General features: G+C 40.0%; 1 protein-coding gene across 1 annotated transcript in view; it reads right to left on the reverse strand.

Annotated features, from left to right (window-relative positions):
• LOC150084418 (NPC intracellular cholesterol transporter 1-like) overlaps window positions 1-15,484 on the reverse strand; it is a 594,638-nt gene that overhangs the window by 462,579 nt on the left and 116,575 nt on the right. The window contains exon 6 of the mRNA XM_090376055.1: window positions 4,910-4,956. Within this exon, the coding sequence (XP_090232181.1) occupies window positions 4,910-4,956 (47 nt within the window). The remainder of the gene's footprint in view (window positions 1-4,909; window positions 4,957-15,484) is intronic.

Raw genomic sequence — 15,484 nt, forward strand, 5'->3', positions numbered from 1 at the left:
CTCATGGTGGAACCTTCGAGCATATGTTGTAACATCATGAAATGCATCCATCTCGTACTCCATTGTTAATATTATGTCAAATAAATGTTTCCCACTAATTACTGTCTTGTGTCATTTCTGCTTCTTGTGCCTCTGCTACTACTTTCCCGTGACGTTTCCGGTTATGGGTTCCTATGCGATTCATATTCCTTTAGATGTAACCAACCTGCCCTAAACGTTTGTACCAATATTTTTAAGGCACCCTGTATAGTCCATTCAAATAAAGGATATATGGTGGCTGAGCATAAAGAAACATTGATGGCTGAAGCAGATCCCATAGAAAAATTTGTGTATGGGTGCACTTCAGTTGTTGCTCCAGTTGTTGAATTTAGGAATATGGTCGACTAAGGCCCTGTTGCTCTGTGCAAATTGTCCGTCAATTGCGTACGTTCCGAGGTCGAATTTCTGTTTGCTGGATGAAAAACCAGAGTTTACGGGGGGAAAATCCTTGCCTGAGACCGACTTATTATTGTGAAAAGACCCATAAAAATTCCTTCCGTCATAGACGGGATTCGAACTAAGGTCTTTTCTATCGTTTGGGGGAGAACGGCTATCCTACCAACTGTGCTACCCACAATAGCCTGAGCTCCAGTAAACTATCAGATTATGTTGGTCAAGTAATTTTCCAAATATTTGGCCGCGTTTGTCCAGATTTTGATTTCCCCATAGAAGGTGATGACTATTAAGGTCTCCGAAGATACAGTAGGGCTGGAGAAGTTGCACCACTAGTTATTTTAAGTCAGTATACATTTAATCTGTTAAGGATAATTTAGTGAGCCTATATTTTATGCGCATAAACTTATCAAGGTTTATGCGAATTCGGAGTGCGACTGCTTCAAGGTGTCATTACCTTCGAGAGCATCAAAGAGCTAATTATCAATGCTACTCCTTCGTGATCCATATTGTTCAGATTTTGTGTAACAGAATCTTTCCGATGTATTACATAGTTCCGGAGTGAGATGGTTACCTGTGAAGGTAAATTATTCCTTGTAGGCTCAAGGCAATGGTGTCTTGTTGCGCAAGGAGATTTCAGATGTCCGTTAAGTTACTGCGGTAACTTCTACAGTTTCACAGAAGAGTGTATGCATTATTAAGGTGGTTTAGAGGAACCACAGGTATGCTTCCGATGGGCTGTCGATTTCTGTCGTTCATTTCTATGTTGCCCCCTTTTCGGGAAGTAAGGTTTTCCAGTGCCCATTTCCTCGTCCATAAATAGCTCTAGGATGCGGTCCTCTTCACTTGATTTTCAGCGTCCATGCTGTCTACAGTGTTCAGCAGCTGGTTTTATGGTTATCGGTGTATTTACTGCTTTACTTAGTTTACGGGTACAGTGAGCAATACTGACCTAGCCCAGTGAGCTAGGATTCACTGGGTACGATTGTTACTTCCGTTTGAGTGACAATCGATACTTTTCTCAATGATGGCCTGGGCATTGGTTTGCTTGTCTAGGGTTGGGACTGGTAGAGATTTTTTGGCTTCCTGGTAAATTAGGCTCAGTTTCATATCGGTGAATCTTTTTCTCCTACTTGCAGAGGGGACACTCTTTGGAATATGCAGGATATTCTTGTTTGCGGTTCAGACATTTGGGGGTTGCAGCTACGCAGTCAGCTAGGTTGTGCTTGGGAGATTCACATGTGGCACAGGTAGCTCCTCCTCGGAAAGCAGCTTACGAACGCCCAAACTTTTGGCACTTACAGCAACGTAAGGGGGTTTGGGATACACATGCCTTAACATGACAGCTTAGATAGACTGCCTTGATCACTGCCTATGGTTCGAGATTATCGAAGATAATAATTGTGTTCTGTGTGGGAACTAACATACTTTCTTCTTTTTCCCCATGATTCTTCTTACATTAATCACTCTCTACCTTGTAATTCTTGCTTCAGTTCTTCGTCTGATAGATCCATCAGGTCCCATTCGATAATGATACATTTGATGTATCTATGGATGCATGTGGGGAAACAAAGAGATGTTCCACAGAAAGTTGAGTTTTTGTAATTTCTCAGATTGTCGAGAAGTGATTACTTCGACTATCAAGTTCCCTGATCTCAGGCGACAAACTATCAGTCTTTTGACATTTTGCTGAGACAGAGCCCAGCTCCTCATATTTACAACATGTTACATTCTGGCCTTTGAACTCAGCAGCTTTCAGGGGATTAGAATCTCTTTGCTCCATTTCACCCTGGATGGGAGAACTTTCTCCCTCCAGGCTACCAGTCTCCCGACGTGGAGGCAGAAGCAGTGCCACCTTTGTCACCAAGCAGTAATGGATTAGTATTTAGAAAAGAAAAAAAGGAAATGAAGTTTACTTTCCTTCCTTATCTAGTAAAGTACTTTTTTACTACTGGTTATACAATTCAGTTTTAGTGTTATGCTATAAATAAGGAAATGATTTTGCTTTCCAAGAAAGAGCTCAAATTCACTGGCAGACACTTGATCACCAAATCGCTTTACATCTGGAGCCACAGAAAACTGTGGCTCCAGTCATAATTCCCCAGGGTATTTTCACCTAATTTTGAATCAAGTATTCATCCAGTAAAACAAGCACATCGACCAGAGAACACACTCAATTCATGAGCATAACACACTTAGGCTGATTAATTAATATTCCGGGAAGACCTAATGTGACATATAATTATTTATTTGATACTTTAGCCAATTTCCGTAACCTAACTGTACAAAACTGTTATTATATAACGTTAAGTTACCGAAATTTGCATAAGAGGAAGCCTGTAATTCAGAAATTCACTGTGTTACCAGCACACAGCAATATGGACATTGCCGCAGCATGGTTTGCGGTGGCTACGCTACACCGCAAACCGCGTTGATTTGATATGTAAAATCAATTCGAATCAATATATAAAATCGAAGAAAGGCTTAAGTTTTGCAAATTACAGTGTCTACAGACTAGGCACCTGCGAGGTGATCTGATTGAGGTGGACAAAGTCTTGAATGGTCTGAGCATGCTCAATGCTGATGGGATTCTTCCTCTTGTTCAGAATAATCGCCTGAGAGGGCATAAATTGAAATGGAGGAAAGACCGTTGTAGGATAAATGTGCGGAAGTTTGCCTTTAACCAGCGGGTGGTTAATTGCTGGAACAAACTTCCATGTGTCACAGAAGTTGATAGCTTAAACAGATTCAAGGCACAACTAGACAAACATTTGGAGCGAGCGGATGGGTGAAATGGAAAGGGTGGGTGTGTTTTTTTTGACTGATGCTATATTATTTTATTATTATTATTTACTAGCCATATAGTGCAAGGAAGCCTAAGGCTTATGCTGCACCAGCTAAAAAAAAAATTCTGAGTTACCCTGAGAGAGAGAGAGAGAGAGAGAGAGAGAGAGAGAGAGAGAGAGAGAATGATGATGATATCCAGCTCAGGACCCTGGGTGTGCCAAGCACATACTCACAAGATGTGAGCCCCTGGGGTTAATATAAGCTTGCTTTCCTGCATCATGTGCCCTTGCTAATGCTAATTAGATGTACCCGGTTGTTAAATACTGGTTTTCGTTACAAAACATTAATAATTAGAAAAAATGCAAAACGTTCGGAGAATTAAAATATTAATATACATAAAAATAATGAAAAAATAGATAAATTACAATAATAATAATACTGTGAGGTAATATGGCAGGGCCTGCTACTAATTACTAGGAGACGGGCAAATAAAATTCAAAAAAGTGAAAAGGTAATTGAGACTATTAAGTCAGAGTCATAATCGGCGCGAAGCAAGCAGGGTTGTTGTTCTTGTTGGCTCTTAGGCACATCAGCAACTTTGGCCATATATAATATATAGCTGCAAATTGCATGTGTTCTGTGGTCGATTTGCTGCACGAAAAACAGTTTCCGGAAGCAAAAACCATGCTTCCCTCGCTGGAGACAGACTAACTCAGACACGTTTTAAAAGGACCATAAAAATTCCTCGCGTCATTGACGGGATTTTGAACTTGAACGTCTATTCCACCCGGTGTTGGGAGCCCGGTAATTATACCAATGCTACCGACGAGGGAACAGACAGGCGGGGCATTTAAACAGAGAAGCAGAAAAGTAGGATTTAAAAATGATATAATATATGATATATTTATTAATTTTGAAAAATGAAAAAATGAGTGAGCACGATACACAGTTTTGCTGTATTTTATTATTTCTCTATTAGTAATCTGTAATGTTTATTTATGAGCATTTGGAGCGCAACATTTTTATTTTTTTACGAGCGCAGCAATAGCCAACTCTACCTCTCTGGAATAGTCTTCTTATCTCACAGACACCTACTATCCCTATTTATTGCGAAACATTATAAATATATATATAGCAGTATTATTTATCAGGACTGTTTATTTGTAGTGGATACTCATCGCGATAAAACTGCACCCTAAGAAATCGAAGTCTATGTTAGGCTGAATATCTTTGCGATTTGGCAATGAATTTTATATGCATGGAACCCACTAAATTATTATTTGGCGTGCGCTCTCATAATTGATATATGCGAGGGGCTCACATCTGGTGAGTATGCGCTGGATATCATCATTCTTCTCTCTCTCTCAGGGTAACTCAATTTTTTTTTTTTTTTTTTTTGACTGGTGCAGCATAAGCCTTAGGCTTCCTTGCACCATATAGCCAATAGTAATATGGCCTCCACGGTTAAGAAAATGAAGCGAAACTTTTGAATACTAGATGTTTCAAAAAAATATATCAATAGATTAAATTAAGCATAAATTGGTCACATGACTCATGCTTGATCAAATCTTGAAGTAAAACAACTAATAGTGATTTAATGTGCATTGTTTCATCTCCCAAATATATCTAGTTACAGGTTTTTTTTCATTATTTTTTTAAAATATATGTAATGCATACAATAAACACTTACCACCGATGAAAACGCCACACTCAGCATAACAATTCGAAATACCATGGCTAAAAGAAATATAACCTTAATAAATCAAACAAGTTTAATCAATAACAGTGAAACATCTGTTAACTTCTCCTCATTAATTCATTTAAGAATAGCTAAAATCAAAATAAAATATTCGAGTACAGATGCACTTTCACTGCCGCTAACTTGCAGGAAGTGATATGGATACAGCGTTGCGCTTCAGAGTTCGCGGGCTTCCAACACATTACGTAGCTTATCTTCAGTTTACAAGGGTCAACATTTCTATAACCTTCAATTGTGTTTACATTCTGAATGATTCAGACTATAAACAATTGAAATTCATTCAAATTAGAGTGAGTCTTAAGAAATAAAACTAGCTATACTATACTAATAAAACAGTTAACTCTAAAATTAAATTGAAAAGAAAAAATAATAATACAACATCCTGAAAACCAGCAACTGTAGTTATCAAAATAGTATTAAAACCCGTGTCCGTTGTATAAAAAGTCAATGAAATGGCGCATAAGTCAATGAAATCTGAGAAGTATGAACTTTGTGCTTTTCACAGGGATCAACAGAAGTGAGGTGCTCCAGCAATCTATTTAGTTAATTTAACAGACTAATAACGAACTTCGGTATGTCAATAAAAACAAAGAGCGAATCACGTTATATCATTTCAAAAAAAATCTTTTCACGAGCCTGCAAAAAATGTTTTTCAAATAAAACGATAGTAAGAATTACATCACGCAAATCCACATAGTAACAAGTTTTTTTTTTTGAGATTCAATAAAGTAAAGCGTTTAATAAACATGCAACATCTTAATACCCGTTAAGTGTTCGCAAATACTAAAACTACTTCATTCAGGGTGGCTTTCTGCTAGACTTTCGCGTAACAGGGTTGTTAACCCAAAGGTCGCGGGTTCGAATCCGGCCTCGGGCTTGGATCAAAGTACTGAAAAAAACCTTGGGAGGTTCACTATTGCCACAGAAGCCGATGTGCCAACAACTACCAAAAAAAAAAAAAAAAACAGGGTTGTTTGATTGATTTGCGCATTTTCAAAAGATGGAAGCTCCGTTCACAACCTTCAGGAATTATAAGTCCATTCATCGAACTTAGTGATAAAACACCGTATGATAAAATTGGACTCCGTTGTGAATCAAATTACTCATTTTTTTTTTTTAATTCCCTTTTCTTTCCCCCGTAATTTCCGTTAAAAGTAAATTCTTGAATAAGGATTTAATTAAGGATCCTCAGGAAACTCGTTGTGAAGGAATTGACAATATGAGATGTAATGAAGCCACTGCACAACTTCTTTTCGTTTACTGTGTACAGAAATGATGCCAATACACCAACCCAGCGGTTCCCAAACTGTGCGCCGCGGCGCCCGAAGGTGCCGCGGGATTATTTAAATTTTCGAGGGAAACACAGCAATACTCGACATCTGTCGGACACCGCGCGAACTATTAGCTCGAGGTAGTTCACAGTGTAGTTCAACATTACTTAAAGTTGTTTGGACCTAACTACTTAATAAAAGGAACTGTTAGGTATTTCTTTTGGTCTAGGGGCACCGTGAAAAAATTACTCAGACACTAAGAGCGCGGTGAACTGAGAAAGTTTGGGAACCTCTGCACTAACCTATAATACAGTTAAGAATCCTCATTCAAATGACAATACCCTTACGATATTGACTTAGTTGCATCCTTCCGAGAGGTAAACAGTTACAAAAACTGGACTAAGCAAAATCACTTCTCGCTCACAACTTAATTATGAACTTTATGCACCTTGAAATCATCAGCCATTAAGACCTTGGAGGAAATTAGGGTAAGATCGACATAATAGCCTGCTACACAAATAAAAACGTCTGGAAGTACCCAGCCTGTGCCTCTTGCAAGTCACAAGTCTGTTCATAAACTTGCAGCCCAGCACGCGTATTGGACTTGGTGAAATGTTCTTAAGTTTTTATACAACTTTCCAAGTTTTATTTTGTTTCCATTAAAATATGGAACTGCGACTGATATTAGCCTGTAACGCAATTGCTTAAAATTGTTTTGTAATGGAGTAAAGATTTCATATGTTATGCAATTGCACACTTCTATGCATTATTATAATTGTTGTACCTATACATTTCATCGTTTTGTAATGTTACATTATTATGTACGCTCTCGTAGCCAAACAGGCTGAGGGGTGAACCTAAAAAGTAGTAAACTGATTTGTAATAATAATAAAAATAAATAATACAGTAATATAACTTCGAATTTAATTAATGCTTCTAATTGGGATTTTTTTTTTTTTTTTTTTTTTTTTTTTTTTGGCTGGTGCAGCATAATTCTCAAGCTTCCTTGCACCATATAGCTAATAATAATCAGGGCCGTGCAAATGGGGGGATGAATTGTATGCGCCGCAACAGCCCCCTCCCCCGATCTAGGGGACCCACCAAAGTCTCAACATAAATAAACGAGGCCCCTTAACCCCATTTGCATCCGTACCTCCAAGTACTTTTGCATGGCCCTGCTCCTAATGATAAGTGTATCAATGACCTATAACAAATGATCCATTAGAAAAGTTCATTCAAAAGAACATTCCATTTATTTGTACACACAATTATTACATATATATACAATACTTACAAGAAGATATATATATATATACAATTTTATATACATTAACCTTTTCGTTACACATAAGCATTTATATTTGACCTACTGGTGCATTGTGTACGTGTATCCCAGAATCATAGGTGGCTCTTAGGCAAAAACTATTATTATATTTAGGCTACCTGAATAATTAAATTCATCTGCAGTGCTGTGTCTTATGTCTGTTAATTGCGTGTGTTCTATGGTCGATTTGTCTGTTTGCTGGACGAAAAATCCCAGTTTCTGGGGGGGGGGGGGGAAACCTTGCTATCTACGCCTGAGACCGACTAACTCAGCCACAGAGTGAAAAAAGCTCATTAAAGTTCCTCGCGTCATGCCGACCGGGCTAGCCGGGTGGGTAAAGTACCTGCCTGGCAAGCCAAAGGTCGCGGGTTCGAATCCCGCCTAGGGCTTGGATCAAAGTACTGCAAAAACCTTGGGAGGTGCATTATGGCCACAGAAGCCGATGCGCCAACAACTACCAAAAAAAAAAAAAAAAATCCTCGCGTCATCGACGGGATTCGAACCCGGGCCTTTTCCACCCGGTGTGTGGAGGACGGTGACGATACCACTGTGCTACCGCGCATACTTGCTCCTAGGCAAAAGCCCATCTCCACCTAGTTCACCTAGTTTGGGGTAGAACCTCTACAAAGCTAGTCTAAAAACATGTGTGAGGTATTATACCACCGCCAATACAAGGTAGCTGCTGCCCTTCTCTAAGCCCCGGTTTACGTTATCTGTTTGTGCCGAATGCACAAATTCCGTACCCACCGAATGTAGTGCAATAGCAATGGGTGCCGACAAGTGAATTACTAGTGGAGAGCTTCCACAAATTATCCTCACTACCACCGAGAAACAGTAATTATTATATTGAACAGATATACACAATACTTGTTTTAAATATGCTCAGAGTCTCTGAATTCGTGATAACCAGGAAAACAATATATAATTAAATTATATACAATGGACAATTAACAACACTGTCTAGTCTGTCCGCTAGAACTTTTAAACCTGCCGACAAGCACAATGAGATATGTACTAAATGTTTCTCATAAATCTTGTGTTTCACAGAAACCAATCTTTACAATAACAATTGACATAGATCAACATAACATTAATTAACATAAATCAACACAATAACAATCCACATAATTCAACACAATAACAATCCACATAAATCTTCTGTTTACACATAAACCTTTTGTCTTTTGTGAAGTTAATTCCCAGGAGAAGCTGAGGTTCTTAGCTGAGTCCTCAATATAAAAACTGTTCTTGGGAAGGTTTGCAGAGCAGTAAAGTTATTACAGTCTTCAACTAAGATATTTACATTGTTCTCCAATTAGTTTGGAACTGCAGACATTAAATTCGCTCTAGGTTGAGAGTATAATGGGCATATTGATATTTATTAGTTAAAGCAGTCCCAGCCAACCAATGGCAACACCGCTGTCAATGGACAGTTCAGAAGTACATGAATCCACGTTTCATATTCCCCACATGAGCAGTACGGATCAGGCTCCAGACCACGCTCCTCAAATAACTTAGCCCAGAGGGACCCATGCCCTGTAAGCAGATAAGAAGTTGTCATAGAAGGCCTAAACCATGAAATAACTCCAGGGATTGTTGAGAATTCCACTTGCGCAATATACTTTCTTGTTACAAGCCCAAATTCGCTCTGGTCCCATCTTTGTTTGCCAGACAACAGTCAATTCCTTCCAAAGCCTTTTCTTCTCCCTTTTAAAGTCGCTGGCTGGGTCAGTCGTAATTCCAAGCAATGTCTTAGACTGTCCTTTTTTTTAGGTAGTAAATAAAACCCCGGAAAGCAATATATAAATCTACAGGAATCATATCGCCAAGTATTTGGAGTGCATTGTTTGAAACATTATTGATCGTCAGAAGAACTGATCTTTGTGTGGAAATAAGTTTCTGTTTCACTTTTACCTTTCATACTTCTTGGTATCAAACGCTTTCTGCATATGATATAATAGGCAAAAATATGGTTTTATAGTAAAGGTTCAAGATATTCTTTGATAATCTTTCACTCTTTCCTGGAGACTCCGATAACTGAGGTGGTGAAAAAACGGATTTTGTCCCTGAGTTTTGACACATGTGGCAGAAAGTCGAGTTTATCATCTAAGGTGATGCCCAAATACTTAGTTTGGGATACATAGGGGATTTGGGTATTATTTAGTCGGATTCTGGGTCTATTATTTAGGCAGTCTATTGAGGCCAAAATGGTTCTTAAAAGTCATAAAACTGGATTTACTGGGAGATATTTTCAGTTTGTTGACTGTAGCCCATGCCATCAAATCATCCAAGATAGGCTGTATTTTCTCTTCAGTTATTCTCCTTGTGCTTCCATCAGCAGCGATCACAAATTCAACCGCATAGGCTATTTTACTGATACCATTGTGTTCCTTCATTAACCACTGATCCAGCACAACGTTACAGAGGAGAGGTCCAAACACTGATCCTTGGGGGCATCCTCTTGAAACTTGAGCCCAGTACGTAAGATGTTTTGCCACCACCTTAATACGTCTGTCGCTAAAGTACGAAAGCATAACACTCTGCGGATCTCAAGCTCCTGAGGGCACTTTTCAACCATAAAGTGTCAAACGCGTCGTGAAAGTCCACAAACACAGCGAGTACGTATTTAGCAGGTGAGTTGGACACATATACTGGTGTGCGAAACTTAAGGACCAGTCAGGTTTTCACCTGTAGCTTCTCATAGGGGTGGCCTGGATATGGGAAAAGCACACCAAAGGAACCTCGTAAGGTAGAGAAATGACGAAGGAAACAACACCGACACAACAAAGGAAACAAAACGGTACAGAGGGACTTTATTCAAAAATGGCAACATAGCACTGGCTGCCTTGATACAGATGCATCACTGCCAAAGATGGAACAAAGGGAAGAGGTGGGCCTCAGTAGGAGATATGGCCACCCCTAATGTCGATGCAGGCTTTGCACTGCCTGTCCATACTTAGAACAATGTTGTTGATAAGTTCTTGCGGTAACATCGTCCATTCCTCTGTCAGCGCCACCTTCAGCTGGTGAACATTTTCTGGTGGGTGTGGACGTGCCGCTAGGCGTCTCCCCAGAGCGTCCCATATGTGTACGATGGGATTCAGATCGACGGAAACGGGCAGGCCAATCCATATGAACAATGTTCTCACTTTCCAAAAGCATATCAACAGCTGCAGTGCGATGGGATGTGGCGTTATCATCCATAAACACTAACTCGGGGCAATGGCACCTCAGAACAGACGCACATGGGGAAGGATTACCTCAGTACAGTAGCGTGCACCGGTTACAGTACCGCCTTACCGTATCTGGAGTTGGGTACGTCCATCCAAGATAACGCCTCCCAAGACGAGAACAATTCGATCATCATATCGATCCCTTTCAGTGATGTTTGCGGAGTGATACCGTGTGCCAACCTCTCGCCAGATTAGCTGCTGAGACTGAATCTACTCTCATCAATAAAGAGTACCTTATCCCATTGCGCTGCTGTCCAGTCCTGTGTTCGATGCACCACTGTAAACGGTGTCTCCGATGGGCAGGTGTTAAAGGAACACAGCGTACTGGCCGTCGGGCAAACAGTCCACCTTTGAAGAGTCGCCTGGCCACAGTAAACCGCGATATCCTGCGTCCTGTGCAGCTGGCTTGCAATGGATCCCGCTGTCTGGTGTCGGTCCCTCTTGGCATGTAGGAGTATATAGCAGTCATTATTGGGCGTTGTTTTTCGTGGACAACCACCACTGGTCCTTCGAACATCTGTACTTGCCGTTCTGAAGGCCGACCACGCAAGTGAGACGATGCTATGGGCGATACCGAACTCTGCAGCCACACTCCTCGCACTTACACCTTCCGAATTATTCGACCCCTGGTAAAGTCATTCAGATGTTGTCTACTGGCCATTTTAGAAAACGACAGAATTTCCTTGGGATTTTCAGCCTATAAATACAGGAACTTTACAGTAATGACAAAATGCTTCCGTTGCTCGGGATTTGGAGACTGTATCTTGCGGTCATTGTGCGGCTGGGGGCCATATATATGCAGATTTCCCCCATAAAGAACAACCCCCAAGATGTATAAACTGTAAGAGGAGGAATAGGGACAATGCACATTCTGTAAGGGATCCACTCTGTCCAGAATATCAGAAGGCAACTGAACTTGCAAGACTAAAAATTGCTAATGAATAATACACAAATAAACCATTTAAATTACAATAGAACTACCAACAAGTACTTCCTAAAAATAATGCAGGTGAATGCGCAACGTTCACGATGCGTTGCAGATGAACTAAGAGCTTCATGTTTGCAGGATAAAGTAGACATTTTGGCTATTCAGGAGTCCTACTCGATCTATAGACAAACGGATAAGTTACATCACGTTGTTGGATACCCAAAACAGAGGGCGCTGACTCTCTTTAGAAAATACAGCTGCGAGTTACAGGCTCCGAAAAAAACGATAAGTGTTTGCTTTTTATTTACATAATTGTCATTTTATATTGTACTTAATACGTAGTCTTATAGTTATAATTACGCTGGTTATTTTTATTTTAATTTATATAAACAGTTTTTGTAGATACGTAATACTTTATATACGTAAACCGTTATTTCGTTCGAATCTGCAGGCATTGTTTCTGTATATAGTGATAGAGAATTCAAATTTTTAATTGAGGTAGCTAGGTAGCTCTAACGTATAATTATAGAAACAGTAATACGCTTCACTGTTTCTATTAGATAGCGTAGTATTGACATTTAATTAATTCAATTTATTGATCTTATTAATTTAAAATATCATGCCCCAAACTAGAGCAGCAAGGCAACGGCCGCAAAGTGGCAGGAGTGCTGTGACTCGGAGGGAGAACTGAGGGGGACGATTCTCCAACGCATCACAGCCTGAAAAAAATGTGCAACTTGTGAAATGTTTGCCGAACTATCTGGAACGGAACATGATATTGCCATGGGGGATGTCTTTATGTGTGCGCGATGTAAGGAGTGTAAGGAAATCAGGTGACAACTCAGCGTTGTTATGGGCCTATATGACAGTTTGAAGGACAGGGTGGATGCCCTCGAAAGATCTAAATTGAGGGGCCCATCAGGCTCTCAGCTGCCCACATCAACGCCAGAGCATGCACTTGGTCATCACGCAACACAGCGGCAACCCCCAAGGCAGAATGCGCTGGTCCCACAAGAACTAGTAGTTGTTGGTGACTCTACTGTCAGGGAAACATCCTTTGTAAAAAGGATAGGTGGAACAGGACCAGGGTATTTCTGCCAGGGGCAAAGATTGATGACGTTGTAGAGCAGATATCATCTTTTAGGGGCACAAAAGGTGATATAGTTGTACACATTGGCACTAATGATATTAATAGTAGGAGACCGGCGGAATTACTTAACAAGTACAGGTCACATGAAAAAAAGCCGTGAATTAGGGTTGAATTTGAAAGTGTCTGCAATTCTGCCCAGACACAATAGGAGGGAGTATATGATGAGAGCTTTGTCGATCAATTCGGCCCTGGAAAGATTGTGCAAGGCTCAAGGGATAGAATTTTTTTCAGCCTGGACTGTACTTGTTAACAGGAGAGACTGTTTCTACAGGGATGGGATACACTTAAATAGAAAGGGTGCAAGAATACTTGCTGATGCTATCGAGGCAGTGTTAGGTGGGTCGGAAAACTGCTAGCTTGGGGGGATACAAGGACTAATAGTTTAACAGTAGCAGCAGGCAGAGGTGAAAGTGATTCTTGCACAACTTCTATTAGAATAAGTAGCGACCTGGAGCGAGGGGTGTTGGGGATTTCAGGGACGGATGGCAGTCATCGTGAAACAGGTGGGTATATGGGATGTGTTAGAGTAACTAAAAATAAGAATAGGTGCATGTATACTTGCATGTATACCAATGCTAGAAGTATAGTAAATAAATTTGATGAATTTGAAGTGTTGGTCAAGACATCAAAGGCGGATATTGTTGGGATATCAGAGACGTGGTGTCACACAGATATAAGGAATGCCGAACTGAAATTTGGGGAGTACAATGTGTACAGAAAGGATAGGAAGGGAGGAGGTGTTATGCTGTTAATTAAGAAAAACTTAAAATCAAAAGAAGTGCATCCAGTTGATATAGATGAACAGTGCACTATTGAGTCAGTTTGGTGTGACATAAGCACTGTAAAAGCAAAAATAAGAGTAGGAGTGTGTTATAGGCCTAATGACTTGAATGAGTACAATGAGCAATTGTACAGAGAAATAGAGTGGGCTAGTAAATCGCAATGTCTTATAATGGGGGATTTTAACTTCCCAGATATTGACTGGAACATGTGGGTTGGTCACTCACACACTAGTCAGACTTTTGTGGATTTATTGGATGATTGTTTTTTGCAGGAGCATGTTCGAGAGGCAACCAGAGAAAGTAATACTCTTGATCTGGTTATCAGCAGTGGTCATTCATGTATTAGCAATTTGCAGATAAAAGAACCACTACTTGCCAGTGATCACAGTGTACTGACGTGGGATTTACTTAAAGATTTAATTACCATCAGGGGTAAAGGAAAGGGTTTTTGCTTCCGTAAAGGCGAGTACAGAGGTCTCCGACAGTTTTTAAATTCTGTACAGTGGGATCAACTGATGATGTTACCAACAGTAAATTCTAAGTGGGAAGCATTCAAGGAATTAATCGTGGAAGCTACTAAAAGGTTCATACCTATTAAGAAATATTGTTCAAGGTTTAGGCCTAAATGGTTGTCAAATGAACTAATGAGACTCGTAACAGAGAAGAAAAATGCATGGGATGCATATCAATTATCAAGCGACTCAGAAGCCTATGGCAGATATAAGTTAATCTGTAATCAGGTCACAAAGGAGGTTCGGCAGGCGAAGGTAGATTACGAGAAATCCTTGGCAAAAGATGCTAAGAAAAACAGCAAGGATTTCTTTACTTTTATAAACTCTAAAAGGAAGGGGATGAATCTGATTGGTCCACTTGACATCGATGGTTCGACTGTTGATGATTATGCTCAGATAGCAAACAAACTGAATGAGTATTTTGCATCTACATTCACACGTGAGGAATTATTAAGGTTTGAAAATGACAGGAGGTTATCAAATTGTAGCAGGATACTTAATGATTTTGTAATAGCTGAAAGCAAAGTGGAGGAGAAATTGTTGAAGTTAAACATAAGAAAAGCACCTGGGGTGGATGGGATCTATCCAATTATATTAAAGGAGGCGGCAAAGCAACTAAGCAAACCCTTAGCCATAATTATGACAGCGTCCTTGGACTCAGGGGAGGTTCCCACGGACTGGAGATGTGCAAATGTATCCCAAATTCACAAAGGGGGATCGAAGGGTGACACGAGTAATTACAGACCAGTTAGTTTAACTTCTGTTCCTGGTAAAATAATGGAGTCACTGGTTAAAGATGCATTGCAGGATCATCTAGACAAGACTGCAGCAATAATTCAGACATAGCATGGGTTTGTTAAGGGAAAGTCTTGTCTGACAAATTTGATAGGATATTATGATGTGGTTACAAAGGAACTGGATGCAAAAAATAATTTTGATATCATATATTTGGATTTCAGGAAAGCTTTTGACACTGTTGCGCATGGAAGACTATTGTACAAATTGGAGCAGAATGGTATTAAGGGTAAGTTGCTACAATGGATAAAAGGATGGTTAAGTGAGAGAAGACAGAGAGTGGTAATCAATGGGTGCTGCTCTTCTTGGACTAATGTTATTAGTGGAGTCCCACAGGGTTCGGTGTTAGGTCCGCTGTTGTTTTGTATATTTATCAATGATATTGATGAAGGTATATCAGGCTTAATGTCGAAGTTTGCATATGATACAAAGGTTGGCAGGGTTGTTAATGACAGTAATGGCAGTGTGCTACTGCAACAGGATCTGGATAATTGGGGCAGATGGGCTAAGA

The sequence above is a fragment of the Mastigoproctus giganteus genome, chromosome 6 (genome assembly GCF_048544385.1).
Source record: "Mastigoproctus giganteus isolate SK-2022 chromosome 6, ASM4854438v1, whole genome shotgun sequence".
Taxonomy (NCBI): domain Eukaryota; kingdom Metazoa; phylum Arthropoda; class Arachnida; order Uropygi; family Thelyphonidae; genus Mastigoproctus; species Mastigoproctus giganteus.